The following is a 25,956-nucleotide window of genomic DNA, read 5'->3' on the forward strand; positions in this document are numbered from 1 at the left end:
GGGTCTCTAGGTGGAAAAATGCAAGTTCTATGGCCTTTTATGCACAAGGAGGAAAAACCGAAAACGCAAAAATCGAAATTTGCTCTGTCCTTAAAGGGTTAAAGACTCCACAGCCCTACTATTATTTTATATATATTTAAGGGGAAGCTTCTGCTTTGTTAAAGTTTATAGGGATGAGCGAATTTACAGTAGGAACGAAGCGAAGCACTTCATTCCTATCTGTATTCTGCTCATCAGGCTGCACGGCTTTGAAGTGTCGTCCGCACCACTCCTCCCAATCCTGGGAAACTGGGAGAAGTTTCCCAGGACAGGATCCATCTTCTCAGCTTTGCTTTGTTCCTACTGTAAATTTGCTCATCCCTAGGAGGTTATTTCAGGGGGAACAAAACAACAAATTAATATCTAATAAGTATTATTCTTTGGCTGAGCAGTGCCATTATATTTCTCTCATACAAATCAAAAGGTTCCTCCTATCACAGGTCTAGGTCTACGTTTCATCTTACCGATATAAAAGGACGGGAGACTGCAGAGGCAGTCAAGCAAGCTAGTGACAATCTCTACTGGTGCAGTATGGAGGTCAGGGTCTCCCATCTGGACACACGGGTAGAAGAAGAAATTACTTTAACATACTTCCAAAATATCTTTATTATATTGTTTTATTTAGGCAAGAACATACAAAGATAGCATTTCACTCGCTGCTCTTTAAGAGAATTTTCCCCTGTGTAAGTTCTATGATGTATGATGTCATCTGATTTCATATTAAAACATTTCCCACATTCTGAACATGAAAATGGTTTCTCCTCAGTATGAGTTCTTTGATGTCTAACGAGACCTGATTTTAGAGTGAAACATTTTCCACATTGTGAACATGAAAAAGGCTTCTCCCCCGTGTGAATTCTCTGATGTGCGACAAGAGTTGATTTTTGAGCAAAACTTTTTCCACATTCTGAACATGAAAATGGCTTCTCTCCTGTGTGGATTTTCTCATGTTCAATAAGAACAGACTTATAGGTAAAGCACTTCCCACATTCTGAACATGAATATGGCTTTTCACCAGTGTGAATTCTCTGATGCGCAACAAGAACCGAAATACGAGTAAAACTTTTACCACATTCAGAACAGGAAAACGGTCTCTCATCTCTGTGAATTCTTTGATGTCTCTCAAGATGATCCTTACGCGTAAAACACTTCCAACAATCCAAACATGCAAATGGCTTCTCCCCTGTGTGACTTCTCTCATGCTTTACAAGAGCTGATCTTTGGGCAAAATATTTCCCACATTCTGAACATGAAAAGGGCTTCTCCCCTGTGTGAATTCTTTGATGTTCAACAAGAATTGAGTTCTGAGTGAAGCATTTTCCGCATTCTAAACATGAAAATGGACGCTCATCACTGTGAATTCTCATGTGCATAGAAAGACTCGAGTTCTTCTTAAACAGTTTCCCACATACAGAACAGGGAAATATTTTACTTCTGCTGTAACCTGCATCTTCATTAACCATCTGTGATAGGCTATGATATGGTTCCCTGTGATTACAAGAAGCAGATAAAAGTTCTTGGCTCTGAAGAAATGCTGATATACTGGATGTAATAGGGTGTTCCTCAGGGTTATCCGCGTTGTTATCAGAATCCTCGGCTTCAAAATCAGGAAGTAAAACAATCTGTCCTTCTAAAGCCTGGGAGTAGTCATCTGCTGGGGGAGAAAAACGACTAGAATATTTACTTATAAAAAAAATTAAATAAATAATATTTTATTATACCGTAGTAAACAGGAAAAACCCTTCAACTTCACATGTCACATATCACTAGTAAAGAGGTAATGATTAGCACTACTGTTCTGATGGGAGTTATTAGCACATGTATCTATATGCCTAAAAACTTAATTTCACCAAAATGGTGCAATTATGGAGCTCCTCTGCCACACCCATGTCCAGTCCATCTAGTGGCTCAGTATACCCATGCCCAGTCCAAGTGCTGATCTAGTGGCTTAGTATACATGGTGCAGTGACAATCGCTGGATGGCCTGTCACTTATATCACTCTCAGCACCATACCCTCTGTTTGCACAGGGAAATATGTGGCCGAACAACAAGAATTTTGACTGATTGCTAATCACCGGGTCTTCTCTATGGGGCATTAATTTCCATGTGTAAAAGGCCCTTAACCCCTTAACGACATTGGGCGTAAACTTACGCCCTCGCGCCCTGGTACTTGGCGCATCAGGGCGTAAATTTACGCCCGATGTTTCCCCGATCACTGCGTGTTCGCACACAGCGATCGGGGAAGATGGCCTGCTATAAATCATAGCAGGCCATCATAGCTTCTCGGCACGGGGGGTGGTTAACGATCGCCGCTATAGGCTGATCAATAGAGGCGATCGGAACCTTTCCGGGTCATCGGTGACTCGATGACCCAGAAAAAAATGGCGGTCGGTGCCGTCCTCGGACAGCACCGACCGCCATTACTGTAAAAAGTAATGGTGGTCACCGTGCCACCGGCCCGATCGCCGTGAACGGCCGGCCGTTCACAGCGATCGGGCCGGTGGCACGGCGATCAGAGTCCCACAAAATAATAAATACCTGCCCTGGACCCCTCAGCTAGGTAGCGGAGGGGTCCAGAGCAGGTATTTGTACATTACTCACCTGTCCCGGGGTCCTGATCGGCGTCTTCCGGGTTCGCGGCGTCCTCCGTCTTTCCGGCACGTCTTCGGATCTTTCCGGCGGTCCCCGTCGTCTTCCCCGTCGCTATTTTCGGCTCCAGCCTCGTCATTTTCCGGATTTTGCGCTCTGCTGCCCTCTAGCGGCTGATATGTGTAATACACTTATCAGCAGCTACAGGGATGTTCAGAATGTAGAAAAAGTTTTTTTTTTTTTTCCAAATTTTTTTTTCTCTATTTTCCGCACCCTATCGCCGCTGAGTGTTGATCAGCATCGCACGAAAGTGCGCTGCTAATCAGCAACTCCTCCTTTTTGGCGTAGGGTGTTTTTTTTCTATATCCTACTGCCACGGTCCGCTGATAAGTGCCGCACATAAGTGCGGCATTTATCAGCAACTCCTTTGTTGGCGTAGGTTTTTTTTTTATACTTACTGTAAAAAAACACGTAAAAAAACACTACATTACACCACACTACATTGAATAAAGTTTGAGACTACACCACTACATACCCCATATACCAATCCCCATATAAAGATGGCCCCCAGGGTGTTTTCGGCGTCAGACGCATACGTAATTATTGCCTCCGACACTGAAACAGCCAGTGAGGATGAATGGGGGGTCCTTCTTTCCTCCATTCATCCTCATCATCCAGTGACATTTCTGGGGGTAGCGTAGCGTACGCTGCCCCCCAGACACGTCTTTTCCGCCAGTACCGTCCCAATAAGAGATGACGGTATGGCGTGAAATTCTACAAACTGTGTGAGCGTACCTCAGGGTACACTTACAGATTTAGGGTACGTGCACACTGCGGAATGGAGAAGGATAACCCTTTGTGCATTCCGCAGCTGGCACCCGCCGGCGGACTGATGCGGGCGCATGTCTCTACCCGTGTCATATACTCCATTCTATGCACGGGCGGATTCCGTCGTCCATCCAAAGAATGAATACGTTGGACGGAGAGCGGAATCCGCCCGTGCATAGAATGGAGTCTATGACACGTGTGGAGACGTGCGCCTGCATCACTCCGCCGGCGGGTGCCAACTGCGGAATGCACGAAGGGTTATCTGTCGCGATTCCGCAGTGTGCACGTACCCTTAGAGTGTATGTAGGAAGGGACACCCGAATGCAGCCCCCAAATGCCCCCCCATCCTCGGAACAAGTGGAAAGATCGTCCGGGAACTGATCTTCCCACTGCTGGATAAAGGTCACCACCTGTACAGGGATAACTTTTATACCAGCACCCCCTCTTCTGGTCCCTCGCTGCCTGAGCTACTGTAGCTTGCGGCACGATCCGAACATATCAGAAGCAGTAATAGAGCCCTAATATTTAGCAGCCATGGAGCGGCCCCAGCGCTTCTGGATATGAAGGACCCCCTATCGCACCAGGACAACATTTTCCAGGTGACGTCCCCCACACTGGAGAAAGGGAGACCCCAGAAGAAGTGCAGAGTGTGGCGTAACAGGGGGATCAGGAAGGACACCATTTACCAGTGTGACACCTGTCCTGATCCCCCGGCCTCTGCATACTGGATCGCTCCAAGGCGCACCACACGTCATTGGGGTTCTACATTATCTAAATTCTGTCCCTTATTCCTATTTCAGGGGTCACGTTGATCCAGGGACTATTCTGATCGCCATTATGGAGTCGGGAAGGAATTTTTCCCCTGTGATGAGGCTACTGTCGTCTGCCTTACGAGGGTTTTTTGCCTTCCTCTGGATCAACACAGGTTGAGTTTGATGGACACCTGTCATTTTCATCCTTATAAACTAATAATTGGCCTAATACCCCCAAATAAATTAGAATTGTCCCTTTTCCCCAGCTAAATAGGTATGGCCGCCATTCCCTTTAGAGGATGCCATGATGCAATTACAAAGCCTCTGTGCGGCCGGGACAGTAGAAACCCCCCACAAGTGACCCCATTCTGGAAACTACACCCCATAAGGAATCTAAGAAGGGGGGCAGCTGGGATATGGCCCCCTGGTGACGGCCACATTTGGGACGTGAAAATGAAAAAAATTGTATTTTTTATTTTCTCGGCACATGTTCTACGTAAGTGACTGTCACCAGTGGGGTCCATATCCTCACTGCACCCCTTGTTAGATTCCTTATGGGGTGTAGTTTCCAGAATGGGGTCACTTGTCGGGGGTTTCTACTGACCTGGCAGCACAGGAGCTTTGTAATTGCGACATGGCCTCCATCCTCCAGTTCCAGCCTCTAAATGGCGCTCTGTCCCTTTGGTGGCTTGCCCTGTGCCCATATGGCACATTATGCCCACATATGGGGTATTTTCGTACTCAGGGGAAACTACCCTACACGTTTTGTGTTCATTTTCTTTTTTAACCCCTTGTGGAAATGGAAAAAATCAAGGCTAGACCAACATTCAGTGTAATTTTTGTAAAATTTTTACTCTAAATCATTAATCTTGTCATGATTTTTTTCATTTTCACAAGGGGCTAAAAGATAAAAAAAAACAATAAATGTGTAGAGCAATTTCCCCTGAGTACGGAAATACCCCACATGTGGACATAAAGCGCCATGCGGGTGCAGGTTAAGCCTCCGAAGGGAAGGAGCGCCATTTCGTTTTTGAAGGCTGGATTTGGATGGAATGGATTTCGAGGGGCCATGTTGCATTCAAAAGGCTTCATTGTTGCATTTTTTGCTCTATGGGGCTGTATGAGGTGTCATTTTTTGCGCCATGATCTGTACTTTCTATTGGTGCCTTGTTTGTGTACATGCAACTTTTTGATCACTTTTTATCACAATTTTTCTGGATTTGATGCAACTAAAAATGCACACTTTTGAACTTTGGAATTTTACTGTGCGAGATCAGGAATATAATTTAATAGTTATCATACATATGTTTATTAATTTATTTATTTTTATTTATAAAATGGGAAAAGGGGGCGATTCAGATTTTTATTAGGGGGGAGAGGATTTTTTTTTATTAATAAAATTTTTTATTTTTTTTATTACACATTTACGAGAAGTCCACCTGGGGGACTTCTAGTATAACTTCATTGATCTCTCATTGAGATCTATGCAGAATAAATATACAGTGGTGCCTTGAATTACGAGTATAATACGTTCCGGGACCGCGCTTCTAATTCAAATCACTCTTATATCAAAGCAAATTTTCCCATAAGAAAGCATTGAAATGCAGAAAATTGGTTTCACACCCCAAAAATTATGATTTTTTTAATTCTGAACAACATATAATACAAATGTAACAAACATTCAAAAACAGCTATATCTGTGACATAAGGTACTGTACAGTATAGCAATCAGCATGTGGTGTATAATGTATAGTGACTGTATAACCCTGATAACACAGCAGCTGGATATGTGATATATAAGTTACTGTACAGTATAGCAGCATGTGGTGTATAATGTATAGTAACTGTATAACCCTGATAACACAGCAGCTGGATATGTGATATATAAGTTACTGTACAGTATAGCAATCAGCATGTGGTATATAATGTATAGTAACTGTATAACCCTGATAACACAGCAGCTGGATATGTGATATATAAGTTACTGTACAGTATATCAATCAGCATGTGGTGTATAATGTATAGTAACTGCATAACCCTGATAACACAGCAGCAGTTTGTAGATACAGGATGGAACTGCAGATCCCCATAATGCAGTAGCGTAGTACAATAGGCTAGAATAGAGAAGAAGGGCTGCTGTCAGAGGTCTGTGTGGTCACATGACAGCAATGAAGGGGTTTGTGACCAGCATGGACCAATCAGGGAGTGAGAATCACAGAGCTGTGCAAGAGGACAGTGACAGAAACTTTTCTATACAGCAGTGTGAATGGCTGAGTGTAAGTACAAGCACATTGTAACATCAATGGAGAGGATGGGAAACACTAGGGCTGACAGAGACTGCAGGGAGCATGAAGGAATGAGCAGGACAGATGTGGACACATACATGCAGCACTCTCTGTCCGGGGAGAGAGGGGTTACAGCTATGAAGAGATTCCCTCCACAGTCCTGTCCCCGGGTGTAGGCCCCAGCCTGAAGAGGATCTGCTATGATTTGGAAGGTGAGGGAGACTTCCTGGGTCAAAGTACAGGGCTGTAGACCCCACTATGCAGACCCTGCCCCTCCCCCACTCCCCCTCACACCCAGTACAGGAAGCTCTTAAACCAAAGCAATGCTCTTAAACCAAGTTACAATTTTGAAAAACTATGAGCTCTTCTTGCAAAACGCTCTCAATCCAAGTTACTCTTAAACCAAGGTAACATCTTACTACATAGATCAATGAGATCAGTGTTCTATTACTCTCGGCTGCAGCCAAGAGCAATAGATTATCGAGCCGGGATCAGCGCCATTACAGAGCAGACCCCCGGCCGGATGGGAAGCAGGGACTGCACCTCCACGGTGGTTCGTCGTTACATCATTGGTAGTCTAGGGGTTCAGTCACCCCCCTTTTTATAAATGAAAACAAACAAACATTTGGTATCGCCACGTGCGTAATAGCCCGAACTATTAAATTATCACATTCCTCGCAAAAGTTTAGATTTTGGCTGCATCAAATCCAGAATAATTTTAATAATAAGTTACAGTACAGCTAGAAAGTACAGGTCATGGCACAAAAAATGACACCTCACACAGCCCCATAGACCAAAAAAATATTAAAGTGTTAAGGGTGGTAACAGAGCAATTTAAAACACATTTAGTTGTTGTTTTTTTTTTTTAATGTTTTAATTTTTTAAAAGCCGTCAGATAAAATAAAAGTTATATAGGTTACATGTTGTTGTAATCATAAAAACTCAAGGAACATGTATAACATGTCAGTTTTCTTTTACCATAGGATGAATGGCGTAAACACAGCAAAAATGGAAGACACTGCCTGCTCTGCTATCACTGCTGTAGGGGATCAGGAACTGCAGGGACCAGTGTTGCCCCTTTTTGGTCACTCAATGGTAGATTAAAAAAAAATCTATACATTTAGTATATATTATTGATATATACACATTATTATTATTGTCTTAACAACAAAAAGTTATTCCACCCAAAAATCTGTAATGGCCCACATATAGCTTCACATATGGTCAGAGCAAGGATTTATGTGATCTGCAGACTCACCCCCTCTGGATGCAAGAAATGAGCTAAACGGCGTCCTCCTCGTCTGGCTCCTTCATCCTGGTCCCCACCTTCTGTGAGATGAATCACACGTCCTCCGTCTCTTCAATGGGCTGGGTTAGTGATTATAATCCTCCAGTAAGCTGAGCCCCTTCCCTCCTATCACCTCGTCTCTTATGTTTTAGTTTTTGGGCGCATATCCCTTTAGGCCCTCACAGTATCTCTGTAATGTGCCAAATCCATCAAATTGTATAATGCTGTTTGTTAAATTTAGTGTATCTTTAGACTGTTTAGTCTAAGTTTACACTATTAGTTGGCTTAAACAGCATCAGAATTCTTGGCATTTTTTGGTGAGTGATGTCACACATCCAGAATATATGATGCAATAGTAAATATGCCACATGTCTTTGGTCACAGGTAACTCACCTGGGCTGATATCTACAGGAACTTCCTCCACCTTACACTGCTGATAACCCTTTAGATACAAAGCATCTTCTACAGATAGATCTTCAGCTTTAATATTAGTCAGACGTTTTGCCTGATTCTGTAAATTTGTTGAATAAGAATAATAATAATTAGAAGACAAAAAAGTGCAAACAAAATCATACATAACTTCATCCCCTTCTTCACAACTATCTAAATTTACATCTCAGCAACCCTAGTTCCTGCATCATGACATATGTATTGTGATGATCCCAAACATAGTGCACCCATGAGATCCAAGCTCTGTGCCCCAGGCAGTATTCCATGTCCATCAGCCAATCAGCAGCTGAGCTGGAAACAAACAGCGGCCTCTGACTGTTTAATGGGCAAGTCTCCAGCCAACCACTAACCAAGGGGGTGTGGCAGGGGCGTAGCTAGGGGTTCAGTCTAGGGGGGCGAGCAAGTTTGAGTGGGCCCCCAACCGATTAAGTTAGCCATGGGGAACCTCAGCAGACGACACTGCTTTCCAAATAATAAAGGGAATATTCTACTACATTACTCATAGAGAATAGGAATTGAGAGCAGTGTAAAAGGCTTTCTACTTTTCACAAATATGGCCATGTAAAATTTAAAGGGGTTATGCAAGATTAGAGAACCATAGTTGCTTTGTTCCAGAAACAGCACCACCCCTGTCCTCAGTTTGTGTGTGGTATTGCAACTCACTTCCACTGATAAGAACGGGGGGGGACTGGGAAGACGCCGAGGGGGGGACTGGGAAGACGCCGAGGGGGGGACTGGGAAGACGCCGAGGGGGGGACTGGGAAGACGCCGAGGGGGGGACTGGGGTGGCGCCGAGGGGGGGACTGGGGTGGCGCCGAGGGGGGGACTGGGGTGGCGCCAAGGGGGACTGGGGTGGCGCCGAGGGGGACTGGGGTGGCGCTGAGGGGGACTGGGGCAGCTGGGGGTAATTGGAGCAGGAGGGCACATACAGCTCCTCCTCCTCCTCTCACCTCCGCACACACGTTCTCCTCCCGGCCAGGCATGGAGCTCCCCGGTCTCTGGAGGAGGCCGCAGGGACTACAGGAGAAGGTGATCACGTCGCTGAGGGTCCTGGAGCTGTACAGAGGGATCGAGGGTCTGCACTAACCCCCCCCAGTCCCGCTGTACAGCTCCATGACCCACAGCAATGTGATCACCTTCTCCAGAGACGGGGGAGCTCCATGTCTGGCCGAGAGGCGAGCAGGACGCTCAGCGGAAGGGGCGTGGGCAGGTCAGTGGCGGCGCTGTTAAGCAGCTGGAGGCCGCCGACACCGCACCCTTGCAGCCTGCTCACCCAACATCTAGCCTCCGCTCCCCTCTCTCCAGCTTGTGTCGCGCCCCACACCGCCGGCCCGACACCGCAACCCAACTGCACCGACTGTCTCTTCATCCTAGTGATTCACTGCTCCTCTACACATCCTAGTGATTCACTGCTCCTCTACACATCCTAGTGATTCACTGCTCCTCTACACATCCTAGTGTTTCACTGCTCCTCTACACATCCTAGTGTTTCACTGCTCGTTTACACATTTCAATGATTGTTTGTTAAAAAAAAAAAATACCTGGCAATTCTGAATGATGCTCCCTTGGGGAGTAGAACATCTGTCTGGTGTAGTTTTGTTACTGGGTCCATCTGTAGAAGAGAATCACACTGATTAAATACATTCTACGCAATAATCAGGACATCCCAAGTTGCTGGTCATATACTATGCTGGTGATTCTCAGTCATGCTTGTACAGGAGTAATGATAAACATCAAATGACAGTTCTCTGCACCTCTTAGTAATCCAGGGGGACCTACGCTTGGCACAGGAATAGCGCAAAAATGTGCACCTGATATGGGGCAGGTGTTCTTTTTTGTCTGGTTTATGCCTATGACCTAACAGTGTCACCCCTTCCTGCACATCAGACGAGTGGGGTATTCGGAAGGCATACGCCATTGGAAAGAAGTAAAGCTGCCACTTTCCTTTGGTACATGTCCCCCCAAGAGAAATCTGTGCAGAAATTAACTTCAAGCTTCCCCCAAAATGTTGTGAAAAGAATGATGAAACAAGGTCCAATATACAATAACCCAAGGAAAAAAACAAATTTATAAGTTTGTTTTTTTAACATGGAGCAGCGCTATATGCAGTCTATTTTTCCCTCCGCACTGGATCTTCAATGATGGCAGTAGCTCCTATATGGTTTTCATGCTTTCTTTTGGTGCTTGTACACAATCCAATTAGGTGAGCACGCTCTGACCTGGTGTGTCCATTACTCACACTTGAAGTGTCTGTACATAGCGCTTTCTCTATTGTCTTTTCTCAATACCATAATAAGGTTACACTTCATATAGTGCTATCCCAATACCACAAAAAGGCTACACTCCATACATTGCTATCCCAATACTACAAGGTTACACTCCAAACAGTGCTACATGTCAGGGCCTTGTCAGGATCTATGCTGAGTAATTCCCCATATGTACACACACTATTAGCTCTCTAATATATAGGCCAATCATTGGGCAAATAAGTGTTCCCATGTTAAAGGGCCAGTGATTAGCTGATGCCTGATCAGATGTTTTGTGCGGCCCATTCATAGCATAAACATGGCCCTGGGTATAAAGGTGATGTGTGCATTGCTGTAGCAACTACATGGCCCTGTGTATATAGGTATATAGGTGATGTGTGGCTAACAGTGGGTACATGACTGATTGTGCCTTGTGGTGGCACAGCTAATAAGCCCTGCTCATAATCTGGCCCAAGAACATGAAGAATAAGTGACTGTGCTGTATTCATTACCTGGATTTCTATCTGAAGGGACGCCCTTCTCCATACACCCCACATATGTCTCTTCATTTCCTGATAAAGCCTCAATCTTAATAGCAATCCGGTCTTCCCCCTGTTTTCATTTACGGACAAGAAAAAATAGTAATAGTATAGTACCGTGTTATCCAGAAAAATCAATGTGCTGGGAAATAACTTTCACATTTGTATATTCTGAATCCCCAAAGCTCACAATTCTAACTATTTGTGTTGGTCAATAATAGTATAACCCCTAAAAGACTTTGATCGAATGGATTTACCGCCACCTGGATCGAAGGAAAAAAAAAAGCACAATTTAGGAGATGGATGGAGAAGAAACCCATAAAAGATATGGAGGAATACAAAGATACATAAAGAACAGTGACAGAGTGGCATGTCCTGACAATGGCAGTGTGAGGGCGCATCTTTCTGGAGCTCCTGCCATTAGGGGAAACTTTCTGGCATTTCATCCTCCCTCACCTATCCTAGACGGCTCTATGAGCAAGAAAACTAAAGAGCTCACCCCACAGACGAGATTACTCCGTTCCGGAGCCCAACAAGCCAGCCTGGATAGCTTCTTCTCCCTCCTTGCCTCCCGCCAGTCCTCCTCTACCGTGCGGCCACCATCTTCCTCTGAGGCTCCAGCTTGTGGTGCTGCAGATACTGGGACCCCCGTGGGCTCCACTCTTGCTCCGAGCGATCCCGGCGGACTGTCCGCTCCCTCACAGACTGCCGCGGCACCGCTGCCATTACAGTCCGCAGCATCGGACCCGTTCCTCGCCCGGACAGCTGGTGTTGAGTCAGAGCCCTACACTACTACTCCCTACTATGTCAAACAATTACCAACCATGCATGAAATGGAGAAATTTATTGAGCGCCTGGAAAATTCTTATAAACGAGATTTCTTCTATTAAGGCGTCTGTACAGGACTTGGACACTAAGGTAGATGACCTGGTCTCTGACTCCCTCTCCTCTCAGGTCTCTGATTTACAAGCTAAATGTGACGTGCATGATCAACATATCCAACACCTATATCGCTTGCAGGATGATGCTGAAAATCGTAGTAGACGCAACAACATAAGGGTGAAGGGGTTGCCTGAAGCTGTAAAATCTTCTGATCCGGTTCTGGCACTTCAGGATATCTTCAGCAATATTTTGAATCGCCCTCTCTCGGACGACAAGAAAATTGATTGGGCGCATAGGACTTTGGGACCGTTTAGCCAAGACCCTGCTAGACCACGCGATGTCATTTGCTGCCTGCACCACTACAAAGTCAAGGAGGAAATCATGCGTGCTGTCCACAACATGGACTCTGTCATCTATGAGAATCTTTCCTTGACTTTTCTCCAAGATTTTTCCCGCAACACTTTACTCCAGCGGAAAGCCCTGAAACCTCTGTTGGAACTTTTTAGAGAGAAGGAAATACCTATTGTGTGGGGTTTCCCATTTCATCTGATTGTGCGCAGGAATGGTCGACGCCATGAGCTTCGTGATTTGGCCGGGTTCCGGCTCCGCTTCTGAGGCTGCTGCGGCTGCCCGTTAAAGATGCCAACATACCATGCATTGACTCTCTTGTTAACACTTAAGTGGAGAGAGGGGCTTCTTCCCTCTCTTGTCCATATAGCCATGTGGATGTGCCTTATATTCTTTGTTGTTCTGTTTTGTTATGGCTTTGTGTTTGTCTTTGTTTCTTGTTCGTTCTTCTGGAGGGGACCTTTAGCCTGGATTACCCTTATGGGGCTCCGGGGGTGGTCATTGATGGGTAGTTTGGTTCTTGCCTGTTAGTCTGTTATGTTATGCATATGGCTATTTTTCAATGTTTCACTGGATGGTTATGTTTTTGCACTGCATTTATGTTTCCCCTAGGCGGGGGTTCGGTCTTCCCATTGTTAGACAGGTCCCCACCTAGGTTGACACCTTTGGCGTTGTTCCCGATTTGACGGGAGTACTTTTCTGCAAGAAGTTAGTTCTCTTGCAGGTGTGGGAGGCAGTCTGTTGGCTCTCCTTTCTCTATAGCACTTTTCTTTTTCTCTTTCTTTTCCATGTACTGCTTTCTTTCTGTTGTGGTTTTCTTTTTTTGTCTTCTGTTCTCAGTCTGAGGTTTTGGTGGCGGGCAATGGCCCTACTATCTCTGAAACTTGCATCTCTGAATCCTGGAGGGCTCAAGGAACCTTCGAAGCATTCTCATATCACCTATTCCATGCACAGGTAACGCGTGTATGTTCTGCTCCTCCAAGAGACGCATTTTCAGACTAATCATAACCCGATAATGTGTTCTCATTATCCATATTGGTTACACAGCTCCTTTCCGGGCTCGAAGTCAAGAGGTGTCTCAATGGCTATTCACAAGTCCCTGCAACATCAGGTCTTGGACACACTAGTAAGTCCCGAGGGTAGATTTGTGTTCCTAAAAGTTTTAAAAGCCAATACTAAGTACACCATAGATAATGTTTACCTCCCCAATGCTAACCAATGGTTTGTCTAAGGGATATCTTTTTGGAAGTGGACCATTTTTTTAGAAGGGGTGTTTGTTTTGGGAGGGGATTTTAATTTGGCTTTAGATCTCCCCTTAGATACATCCACAGGGCGATCAGTGGTTCCTCAGTCATCTAGGACTCAGGCGCTTAAGGCACTCCACCTTCATCGTCTGGTTGATGTTTGGAGGATTCTCCATCCCGTTGATAGACCCTGCTCACAACTCACACAGCAGACTCGACATATTTTTTTGTTTCACAACTAACTCTTCTTTCTGCCTCGATAGGAACGGCAGTGTGGTCGGAGCATGCTCCCATATATCTGTCTATTGCTGTGCCGGGTGGGAAGTGGCGTGAATGGACCTGGCTTCTCAATCAGACTCTGTTGAAGTGTTGAAGGATGTGGCATGTAAAGCCAAGGTCGAGAGGACAATAGCCACACATGAGTCAGACTAGACATCTCCTCCTCTACAATGGGAGGCCCTTAACTGCATTATTAGGGACATTTTCATTCAGCAGGGGGCACGGCTAAAGAGGGAAAGAGGTGCTAAGCTTAAATCACTATGCGAGGAATTGAATACCGCAGTTAGATCACATAAAACATCTACTTCAGGTTTATGGGTCCAGATTTCGTCCTTGAGGGAGCGAATTAAAGATCTAATTTCTCTGACTGCGGATCGGAGGCAGGAGAGGTTTCGCAGTTATTTATACAAACATGCCAATAACTGTGGTAGAGCTTTGGCTAGATATCTTCATCCACACACCTCTTCCACATATATCCCATCTCTGCGCCTTCCGAGTGGAGATTTGTTTCACCATCCACGGGCTATAGCAAACCCTTTTGGGGCCTCTTATAAGGACCTGTATAATATCCGAGGAGCCTACTCAGATATGCCCAGCCCTGCTTTAGAGGCCAGAATTCGGGATTACGTCCAAGAGACTGCTTTACCCACGCTTGATTCTGATGAGATAGAGCTGCTGAACTCTGCTGTGGAAATTGAGGTGGCTCTTTCTGCTCTCAAAAATGGGAAGAGTCCCGGGCCAGACGGGTTTACCACTCCATTTTATAAGGCCTTTAAATCCACATTGGCACATTTGATGCTCAAGGCCTTTAAGAGTATTTCGCCCTCCTGTCCCTTCCCCCGCCAATCCCTGGCTGCTCACGTGGTGATCCTGCCAAAGCTGAACAAAGATCCTTTAGTTTGTGGGAGCTACCGCCCCATCTCATTGCTCAACTGTAACATCAAGCTTTATTCTAAGCATCTTGCTAATCGATTGGGAACAGTGATCCTTAGGTTTAGGTGGGATTCGTCTCTGGCCGTGAAGCTCAGGACAATATCCTACACACGATCACTTTGATAGGCCACGCCCAGAGAACGAAAACCACTTTCTGCCTTCTCTCCGTTGATACTGAAAAGGCCTTCGACAGGGTGCACTGGCGGTTCCTTTGTTCCTCTTTGGCACACATCGCTGCTGGCCACTCTTTTATAGATCGAGTTATGGCTCTTTACGCAAACGCCAGTGCTAGAGTTCGAGCCAATGGCACTCTGTCGGAGGGCTTCTGCATCAGGAATGGTACGAGGCAAGGTTGCCCTCTGTCAAACCTTTTGTATGTTCTGATCTTGCTATTGCTTTGAGACATAATCCTGACGTGAGGGGCCTTGTCATTGGGCAGGATCACCATAAATTGGCCTTATATGCAGACGATCTGCTGATATACGTGACGTCACCTCAGGTGTCCCTCCCCACTATCCTTTCTGAATTTGATAGATTTGGTAAGCTGAGTAATTTTCAAGCAAATTTCTCCAAAACTGAGGCGCTTAACGTATCTCTCTCTTCTTGCACTCTTGATGGCCTCCGGCATGGCCTTGCTTTTAAGTGGAGGGAGGAATGCATTACGTACCTCAGAGTTCAAATCCCTTCCCAGCTCCATCTTCTTTTCTCTCTAAACTATGCCCAATTGCAGACTAAGATATTGTCGATGCTATCTGCCTACCACTCAAAATATTTGTCGTGGTTTGGCCGCATGGCTGTACTCAAAATGGAATTCTCCCTCGGTTCTTGTATTTGTTTCAGACTGTTCCCATTCATGTGTCTGCTTCCTTTTTTAAAACACTTCAGTGCGCTTTTACACGCTTCCTGTGGTCAGCATCGCGTCCGAGAGTAGGGCGTGGAACTTTATCTAAACCGAAACATCTGGGTGGCGTGGGTGTCCCTGACCTCCAGTTGTACCATGAGGCAGCAATTCTCACTTGTCTGCTGGATTGGTCGTATGCTGACCGGGCAAAGCTGTGGGTTGTGGTGGAGAGGTCGCTTGCCCCTACGGATCTTCTCATGGCTCCGTGGCTTCCTCCAAGCAATCGGGGCAATCCAACCTCTTGGCCTTTTCTGGCCCCTCATGTCTTTTGCATCTGGGATAAATGGGTGAATAAACATGGCATCTCCTCTCAACCTGGCTTGATGTCTCCGCTGTTTGGGAATCCTGGGTTCCAGCCTGGAATGTCGAGACGAACCTTTTTGGTGTGGGACAGCTCTTCGGGAGTGCGTCTGAATCAGGTGTTTACTGAAGGGGTTTTGCCCACTTTGGAGTCACCTAGGGTCCATTTACACAGAAAGATTATCTGACAGATTATCTGCCAAAGATTTAAAGCCAAATTCAGAAACAGATTTTAAACAGGGAACAGGTCATAAAGGAAAGACTGAGATTTCTCCTCTTTTAAAATCCATTCCTAGCTTTGGCTTCAGATCTTTGGCAGATAATCTGTGTAAATGGACCCTTAGGTCCACTCACCCTGATGTTCCAATTTCCTGGCTGGAATACAGTCAACTCCAGTCCTTTTTTCAGGCTCTTGTGTCCAGAGTGGCTCTCCCCAAGTCACTTTCTGATTTTGATACCTGGGTTCTTTCGGAAGCGTCGGGGCCACGGACTCTCTCTGGACTTTATCAGTCGCTCCAATCACTCAGTAATGCGGGCCGTGCCAATTTCTTTAGTAAGTGGGAAGCCGATTGCTCCATGACTTTTTCAGAGGAACAGGTCCAGAAGATCTGTACTCTTACACATGGTCTTTCCATGGTCTCGCACACAAAAGAAAAGAACTACAAAATCCTATTGAGGTGGTATAGGTGCCCTGCAGATATTCAGCGTATGTATCAGTCAGATTCTGGAGCCTGCTGGAGGTGTGAGTCTTCATACGGGAGTATCTTGCATATCTAGTGGGCATGCCCTGTGATTAAATCCTTTTGGGATCGAGTGTTTCATGAGCATGAGGTGTATTCCGGGAGGCAGATTGCTAAAACTCCATAATGTGCCTTACTAAACCTTTTTCCGGGCTCCATTTCCTCGATTAAAAAGGGCCTTTTGAGACACTTCTTGACAGCTGCAAGTCTGGTCATTCCTAGGCATTGGAAGACCTCGGTGTGTCCCTTCATGACGGAATGGCTGGCAGAACTTAAAGGAGAAGTCCGGTGAAATTTTTTATTAAAGTATTGTATTGCCCCCCAAAAGTTCTACAAATCACTGATATACACTTATTACAGGAAATGCTAATACAGTGCTTTTTTCCCTGCACTTACTACTGCATCAAGGCTTCACTTCCTGGATAACATGGTGATGTCACGACCCGACTCCCAGAGCTGTGCGGGCAAAATGGGGGAGCTTGAGCCCTGGGTTCTGGGGAAACATCTCCCAGAGAGAAAACACCACATTGAGGATAGAGGTTACTGCTACACTACTTAAGTCTTTTCCTCCTCCTCTATATTACACAGGAAATCTTCATATTACACTGCTGCTAATATACAGTCATCCAGCATCCAGGAAGAGAACAGCACAGATCCCCCCCCCCCACACACACACACAATGGACTCTTCCAGCTCAGAAACAAACTGCCAAATAGTGACCGACCACTTTTCCATGACCACCCTTATGTAATAGGGCCAGTGTCCTATTACTTATATATTACCCGACCACCTTTATGTACTAGGGCCAGTGTCCTATTACTGATATATTCCCCGACCACCCTTATGTAATAGGGCCAGTGTCCTATTACTGATATATTCCCCGACCACCTTTATGTACTCGGGCCAGTGTCCTATTACTGATATATTCCCCGACCACCTTTATGTACTAGGGCCAGTGTCCTATTACAATGTTGCTCATAATATATATTCATGAGCAAAACTTGTAAAATTCAATTCTACATTTTTTTTAAGATTTTTTTTAAAGCTGGAGTTGGAGTCGGTACTAGCTCCGACTCTACGACTCCGACTCCACAGCCCTGGGTACAACAACTTGTTTCAGCCAAGGACGGCCTTAGGTAGTACCTTCGGTACTACCCAAACTGATGAAGGCCATGCTTGGCCAAAACGCGTCCTTGTTGTACCAGATGTCTTTTGCACCATAATAAATTTGCAGTGTGTCGGGTCCTCTCTACTACATTTTCTATACACAATACAGTGACATTATAAACAATTTTGTGACATATACAATATAGTAATACCTCGGTGTTCAAACCCTTCGGTATCTGAACAAAATCAGGGGAAATAAGTGCTGATAGTTATTAAGGTGTTCAGACAAGTAGATTACAGGAGCTGGAATTCCCATCATAATGGCAGGAATCCTTGCTTTCCTACAGTGGAGCTGCAGAGAGAGCAGGGCTTGCTGTTAGAACTCAAACTGGCCTGCACAAAGTTCAAACAGGACAGAGTGCTGGGAGCTACACCAGCTGCGAGGACTCCTCTCCAGGCTGCCAGAAGCCCTCCCCACTACTCAGCTGGCAGATGCTGCCACGGGAAACAGCTCCTTCAGCCTGCCCTAGCTCCAGGAACCCTATCCTGGGCCACCTGTGCCAGCCATCCTCTCCCTAATGCTCAAACGTCAGCCGCCGCTTCTCCCCACCGCAGGAAACAGCTCCTCCAGCCTGCAGGCACCCATCTAGCCCAGGCTAGAGAATCTGTTCCCTGCGGCAGGAAAAAGCAGTGGTGCCCAGGGAAAGTGGTGGCCCTAGCATGAGCAGTGGGGAGGGTGGACGGGACCAGAGCAAGGGCGCCGGAGGCCTAGAGTAGGGTTCCCAAAGCTAGAGGAGTGGCTGCCAGGTGATACAGATGACACATGGGAAATCCTCACATCCACACTCAGCTCTGTTTATACAAAAGGGATGATGGAGCTGAGGTGGGCGGGGCCAGTGCTGCTAACACATCTAATGTACTGAACTGGCCTACTATACATATAGCATATAAGTAATAACCAGCAGGGTTTTACAATGGACAGAAGTTGTCAAACAACATAATATGTTTTCATGAAGAGGTGAGTAATAGCCTGGATAGGAGGAGGGTGTGGATATAGTGTATCTGGATACAGGGGATGGGGTGGATATAGTGTATCTGCCTAGGGGAGGAGGAGGGTGTGGATATAGTGTATCTGGATAGTGGGTAGGCTATCCTATTGCTCTAACCACAGACAGTTTGTGCATCTATTTAAAAGATGAAATGAAAGTGGCTTTAGAACAAATTATAGTGCAGAGTCCTGTGATCATTGTTAGTTTAGTGCTAGAGGTAATCATTAGTATGCAAATGAGGCTCAAGTGCCCAGAGGGTGTTCCCAAGCACAGAAAGAGCCTAGGAGGCAGCCCATCTCCTCCTATTTACTGCCTTTGTCCCCACTTGCATGCATCTTGCATGCAGGTGAATAGAATAATAGATATATATATGCACAGTGGTACCTTGGTTTAAGAGAAACTTGGATTAAGAGCGTTTTGGTTTAAGAGCTCACAGTTTTTCAAAATTGTAACTTGGTTTAAGAGCATTGCTTTGGTTTAGGAGCTCCCTGTACTGGGTAGGAGCCGGAGTTGGGAGGGGCATGGCCTGCACAGGGTGATCTACAGCATGCTGTATTCTGACCCAGGAAGTCTCCCTCACCTTCCAAATCATAGCAGATCCACTTCAGGCTGGGGCTTGCATTAGGGGACAGGACCGTGGAGGTAATCTCTTTATAGCTGTAACCCCTCTCGCCAGACAGAGTGCTGCTAAACTGTGCTCACTCTACACCCTGCTCATTCCTTTATGCTCCCTGCAGTCTGTCAGCCCTTGTGTTTCCCATCCTCACCATTATGGTGATCTGCGGTTCCATCCTGTATCCACAAACAGCAGCTGTTTTTCAGATTTATGCACTTACTGTACATTATACTCCACATGCTTATTGCCATACTGTATAGTAACTTCTAACATCACATATTCAGCTATTTCTAAATGTTTGTTTCATTTGTTTTACATGTTATTCAGAATAAAAAATCATTATTTTTGGGGTGTGGAACCAATTTTGTGTATTTCTTTGATTTCTTATGGGAAGTTTTGCTTTGTTTTAAGAGTTGATTTGGATTACAAGCTCGGTCCCAGAACAAATTATGCTCGTGATCCAAGGTACCACTGTATGAATGTGTGTATATAATTAATATTCTCCTATTTGTCACCTCTATACATTGATATATATACACACAATATTCTCCTATTCACCACCTCTATACACTGTTATATATACCAAACTATAGGAAAAGGCGGCACACCAAAAGATGTGAATAAAAAGTGTTTTGGTTTATGCAACAAGCTTGACAAAGATCTCATTAAGAAGATTGAAACGTTGCATGTTGGGTGAATAAACCAAACCACTTTTTATTCACATCCTTTGGAGTGTCGCATTTTCTTACAGCTTGCTATATTGCTATTGGGACCTGGATCTGGGACCAAAGGGCTTCTATTATTCCTAAATTCACCTCTGTACACTGATCTATCAATCTATCTAATCTATCTATCTATCGTCCCAGACCCAGGTCCCTATAGCAAGCTGTAGGAAAAGGCGGCACTCCAAAGGATGTGAATAAAAAGTGGTTTGGTTTATTCACCCAACATGCAACGTTTCAATCTTCTTAATGAGATCTTTGTCAAGCTTGTTGCATAAACCAAACCACTTTTTATTCACATCTTTTTGCGTGCCACCTTTTCCTACAAATTGGTATATATATCAGTGTATAGAGGTGGTGAATGTGGTATGATGATGAAGGAACAAGAGGATGATGAGGGGTGTAATGGTATGATGATGAAGGAACAAGAGGATGATGAGGGGTGAAGTGGTATAATGATGATGGAACAGGAGGATGATGAGGGGAGTTGTGGTATGATGATGAAAGAACAAGAGGATGATGAGGGTTGTAGTGGTATGATGATGATGGAACAAGAGGATGATGGGGGTGTAGTGGTATGATGATGGAGGAACAAGAGGACAATGAGGGGTGTAGTGGTATGATGATGGAACAAGAGGACAATGAGGGGTGTAGTGGTATGATGATGGAACAAGAGGATGATGAGGTTTGTAGTGGTATGATGATGGAACAAGAGGATGATGGGGGGTGTAGTGGTATGATGATGGAACAAGAGGATGATGGGGGGTGTAGTGGTATGATGATGATGGAACAAGAGGATGATGAGGGGTGTATTGGTATGTTGATGAAGGAACAAGAGGATGATGAGGGGTGTAGTGGTATGATGATGAAGGAACAAGAGGATGATGGGGGGTGTAGTGGTATGATGATGGAGGGGCAGGAGGATAAAAGGGGTAGTAGTATGATGATGGAAGGGAAGGAGGATGAAAGGGGTAGTAGTATGGTGATGGAGGGGCAGGAGGAGAGGACAACATGGGGGGCATCTGTAAGGGGGATAAAATGGGGGGCATCTATATGGGGGACAACACAGGGGGCCATCTATAAGGGTTAAACATTGGGGGGCCATCTATAAGGTGGACTACACGGGGGGTGTATACAATAGGGGGGCATGTACTATAAGGGGGATCACACAGTGTCAGGGCTACCTAATAAATGAGGGTGTAAAGGGGCCAATACAGATGTGCAGTTTGTAGAGAGATGAGGATGGTGAGGAGTGAGGAGCCTAATATGTCTGTCTGGCAGATTCTGTGGATTCGTGGTTCGGAGAAGTTCTCATAACGGCCCAGGACAGATGGAGAAGATGAAAAGGGAAGAACTCGGATCAGAGAAGACGCCCCCTGTGAGTCACTTGATATAACTGCACTGTAATGTATATGGTGTATACAGCTGGTGTACAGTGCGTCCACCTCTATATGACTGTATGAAGTGATATTGGTCTATGTACAGAGGATTTTATTCAGTTGCAGCGGTGGTGTTAGTCAGTATATGGTGGTATTAGTCAGTAGCAGCGGGGTGTTAGTTAGTATGTGCTGGTGTTAGTCAGTATGTGGTGGAATTATTTGTTACTTGTTATCCGGTACTGTGTTTTATTGGTCTTAGTATACTGGATTTGGTCAGTAACAATATGGTGGTGATGGTTGTGGTGTGGCGGTAATATTTCCCCTTGTGTACTGGTAATATTGGCAATATTGGTCTCAGTACAGTTCAGATATATATCTACCAATAGCATTGAGAAAGGGGGGCCCAAGTTGACCTCTTGCACCAGGGCCCAAGACACATTAGCTACCCCCCTGCACACACACACATCAGTGTATAGAGGTGATGAATAGGAGAATATTGTATCTCAAACCTTCAGACATCACACATGCTTGACCTGCTATACAGGCCCCCCATTCTGGCATTCAGCCCCCCCCCCCCCATCCTTTATATCCTATATGAGTTCCCAGCATTCACCTCTTCAGTCAGCAGCTCAATCATCTTGTAGGTGAGATGTAGGATCCTCTCCTGTACACTTGGGGTGTGGCACCATCGTCCTGACACACAGGGGCGGCTGATGGGGGTCACACAGTCTCCTGACGTCTTCTTCGCTACTGTGTAGTCCTAGATATTGATAGAGACAAGGAGGACGCTCAGGACCTTCCCAGGCTCCCACCTCTCAGGTCACTATCCCACATACACACATTTATATATATTTACACACACACATAGCGATGTCATAAAAGATACCCAGAATCCCTCACCTCTCCGGTAAGCAGGCAGATGATCTCCAGGGTCAGGTTCAGTATCCTGTCAGCCATGTCTTCTCTGTTCTTGCCCATCCTGGAGGAGCAGTCAGGAGAGTAACACTTCAGCCAGGAGGACCCTCTGCTACAAGAGATAAAGGACTCCTGAATGTGCGAACCTCAAGATACACAGAGGGGGTCCCTATACACAGAGAACGACGGGCGGGGGTGGGGCTACTACACACGGGTCCCCATAACTGTGCAGCCTCCCTATGCGTCCCCATAACTGTGCAGCCTCCCTATGCGTCCCCATAACTGTGCAGCCTCCCTATGCGTCCCCATAACTGTGCAGCCTCCCTATGCGTCCCCATAACTGTGCAGCCTCCCTATGCGTCCCCATAACTGTGCAGCCTCCCTATGCGTCCCCATAACTGTGCAGCCTCCCTATGTGTCCCCATAACTGTGCAGCCTCCCTATGTGTCCCCATAACTGTGCAGCCTCCACACCTGTCCTCATAACTGTGCAGCCTCCCTATGTGTCCCCATAACCGTGCAGCCCCCACACCTGTCCCCATAACTGTGCAGTCTCCCTATGTGTCCCCATAACTGTGCAGCCTCCCTATGTGTCCCCATAACTGTGCAGCCTCCCTATGTGTCCCCATAACTGTGCAGCCTCCCTATGTGTCCCCATAACTGTGCAGCCTCCCTATGTGTCCCCATAACTGCGCAGCCTCCCTATGTGTCCCCATAACTGTGCAGCCTCCCTATGTGTCCCCATAACTGTGCAGCCTCCCTATATGTCCCCATAACTGTGCAACCTCCCTATGTGTCCCCATAACTGTGCAGCCTCCCTATGTGTCCCCATAACTGTGCATCCTCCCTATGTGTCCCCATAACTGTGCATCCTCCCTATGTGTCCCCATAACTGTGCAGCCTCCCTGTGTGTCCCCATAACTGTGCAGCCTCCCTGTGTGTCGCCATAACTGTGCAGCCTCCCTATGTGTCCCCATAACTGTGCAGCCTCCCTATGTGTCCCCATAACTGTGCATCCTCCCTATGTGTCCCCATAACTGTGCAGCCTCCCTGTGTGTCCCCATAACTGTGCAGCCTCCCTATGTGTCCCTATAACTGTGCAGTCTCCACACCTGTCCCCATAACTGTGCAGTCTCCCTATGTGTCCCCATAACTGTGCAGTCTCCCTATGTGTCCCCATAACTGTGCAGCCTCCCTATGTGTCCCCATAACTGTGCAGCCCCCACACCTGTCCCCATAACTGTGCAGCCTCCACACCTGTCCCCATAACTGTGCAGTCTCCCTATGTGTCCCCATAACTGTGCAGCCTCCCTATGTGTCCCCATAACTGTGCAGCCTCCCTATGTGTCCCCATAACTGTGCAGCCTCTACACCTGTCCTCATAACTGTGCAGCCTCCCTATGCGTCCCCATAACTGTGCAGCCTCCCTATGTGTCCCCATAACTGTGCATCCTCCCTATGTGTCCCCATAACTGTGCAGCCTCCCTATGTGTCCCCATAACTGTGCAGCCTCCCTATGTGTCCCCATAACTGTGCAGCCTCCCTATGTGTCCCCATAACTGTGCAGCCTCCCTGTGTGTCCCCATAACTGTGCAGCCTCCACACCTGTCCCCATAACTGTGCAGCCTCCACACCTGTCCCCATAACTGTGCAGCCTCCCTATGCGTCCCCATAACTGTGCAGCCTCCCTATGTGTCCCCATAACTGTGCAGCCTCCACACGTGTCCCCATAACTGTGCAGCCTCCCTATGTGTTCCCATAACTGTGCAGCCTCCCTATGTGTCCCCATAACTGTGCATCCTCCCTATGTGTCCCCTTAACTGTGCAGCCTCCCTATATGTCCCCATAACTGTGCAACCTCCCTATGTGTCCCCATAACTGTGCAGCCTCCACACCTGCCCCCATAACTGTGCAGCCTCCCTATGTGTCCCCATAACTGTGCAGCCTCCCTATGTGTCCCCATAACTGTGCAGCCTCCCTATGTGTCCCCATAACTGTGCAGCCTCCCTATGTGTCCCCATAACTGTGCAGCCTCCCTATGTGTCCCCATAACTGTGCAGCCTCCCTATGTGTCCCCATAACTGTGCAGCCTCCCTATGTGTCCCCATAACTGTGCATCCTCCCTATGTGTCCCCATAACTGTGCAGCCTCCCTATGTGTCCCCATAACTGTGCAGCCTCCCTATGTGTCCCCATAACTGTGCAGCCTCCCTATGTGTCCCCATAACTGTGCAGCCTCCCTGTGTGTCCCCATAACTGTGCAGCCTCCCTGTGTGTCCCCATAACTGTGCAGCCTCCCTATGTGTCCCCATAACTGTGCAGCCTCCCTATGTGTCCCCATAACTGTGCAGCCTCCCTATGTGTCCCCATAACTGTGCATCCTCCCTATGTGTCCCCATAACTGTGCAGCCTCCACACCTGCCCCCATAACTGTGCAGCCTCCCTATGTGTCCCCATAACTGTGCAGCCTCCCTATGTGTCCCCATAACTGTGCAGCCTCCCTATGTGTCCCCATAACTGTGCAGCCTCCCTATGTGTCCCCATAACTGTGCAGTCTTCACACCTGTCCCCATAACTGTGCATCCTCCCTATGTGTCCCCATAACTGTGCAGCCTCCACACCTGTCCCCATAACTGTGCATCCTCCCTATGTGTCCCCATAACTGTGCAGCCTCCCTATGTGTCCCCATAACTGTGCAGCCTCCCTATGTGTCCCCATAACTGTGCAGCCTCCCTATGTGTCCCCATAACTGTGCAGCTTTCCTATGTGTCCCCATAACTGTGCAGCCTCCACACGTATCCCCATAACTGTGCAGCCTCCCTATGTGTCCCCATAACTGTGCAGCCTCCACACGTGTCCCCATAACTGTGCAGCCTCCCTATGTGTCCCCATAACTGTGCAGCCTCCCTATGTGTCCCCATAACTGTGCAGCCTCCCTATGTGTCCCCATAACTGTGCAGCCTCCCTATGTGTCCTCATAACTGTGCAGCCTCCCTATGTGTCCCCATAACTGTGCAGCCTCCCTGTGTGTCCCCATAACTGTGCAGCCTCCCTATGTGTCCCCATAACTGTGCAGCCTCCCTATGTGTCCCCATAACTGTGCAGCCTCCCTGTGTGTCCCCATAACTGTGCAGCCTCCCTGTGTGTCCCCATAACTGTGCAGCCTCCCTATGTGTCCCCATAACTGTGCAGCCTCCCTATGTGTCCCCATAACTGTGCAGCCTCCCTGTGTGTCCCCATAACTGTGCAGCCTCCCTGTGTGTCCCCATAACTGTGCAGCCTCCCTATGTGTCCCCATAACTGTGCAGCCTCCACACGTGTTCCCATAGAAAAGAATAATTAGGATGTGTGAGTGTATTTACCTCTGCAACCCATAAGCCGCCCTCTATACCAATCACTAATGCGTCTATACAAACAAAACCGCATCTATGATCCTCCTAGTGTAGCGGACACTTCTTTCTTCTCTATGGTCCTCCATCCAGTTACCCCGGAAGTGATCCTTTCTCTTGTAGCATCATTTGTCGTC

At 46.7% G+C, this 25,956-nt stretch overlaps 1 protein-coding gene across 5 annotated transcripts; it reads right to left on the minus strand.

Annotated features, from left to right (window-relative positions):
* Positions 1-627: 627 nt before the first annotated feature.
* LOC138799939 (oocyte zinc finger protein XlCOF22-like) lies at positions 628-25,956 on the minus strand. 5 transcript variants are annotated; one of them, XM_069981726.1, is made up of 7 exons: positions 25,793-25,955; positions 22,418-22,541; positions 22,131-22,277; positions 10,991-11,090; positions 9,774-9,844; positions 8,176-8,293; positions 628-1,693 (listed from the first exon to the last, which is right to left on the minus strand). In XM_069981726.1, exons 2-7 carry the CDS (start codon positions 22,493-22,495, stop codon positions 657-659), a joined length of 1,551 nt encoding a protein of 516 aa, XP_069837827.1. In that variant the 5' UTR covers positions 22,496-22,541; positions 25,793-25,955; the 3' UTR covers positions 628-656. The 5 variants fall into 5 exon arrangements, with proteins under 5 accessions (XP_069837827.1, XP_069837829.1, XP_069837828.1 ...); XM_069981728.1 differs by having other exon boundaries at positions 8,176-8,287; positions 22,418-22,544; XM_069981727.1 differs by having other exon boundaries at positions 628-1,690; positions 22,418-22,544.

Source organism: Dendropsophus ebraccatus, chromosome 8, assembly GCF_027789765.1.
Source record: "Dendropsophus ebraccatus isolate aDenEbr1 chromosome 8, aDenEbr1.pat, whole genome shotgun sequence".
Classification (NCBI taxonomy): domain Eukaryota; kingdom Metazoa; phylum Chordata; class Amphibia; order Anura; family Hylidae; genus Dendropsophus; species Dendropsophus ebraccatus.

Coding starts and splice junctions, on each gene's coding strand:
- LOC138799939 (XM_069981726.1), bottom strand. CDS start 22,495: ATGGGCAAGAACAGAGAAGACATGGCTGACAGGATACTGAACCTGACC. Junction 22,278..22,417: donor TCTGCCTGCTTACCGGAGAG/GTGAGGGATTCT, acceptor ATCAATATCTAG/GACTACACAGTAGCGAAGAA. Junction 11,091..22,130: donor TTGAGCTGCTGACTGAAGAG/GTGAATGCTGGG, acceptor AAATGAAAACAG/GGGGAAGACCGGATTGCTAT.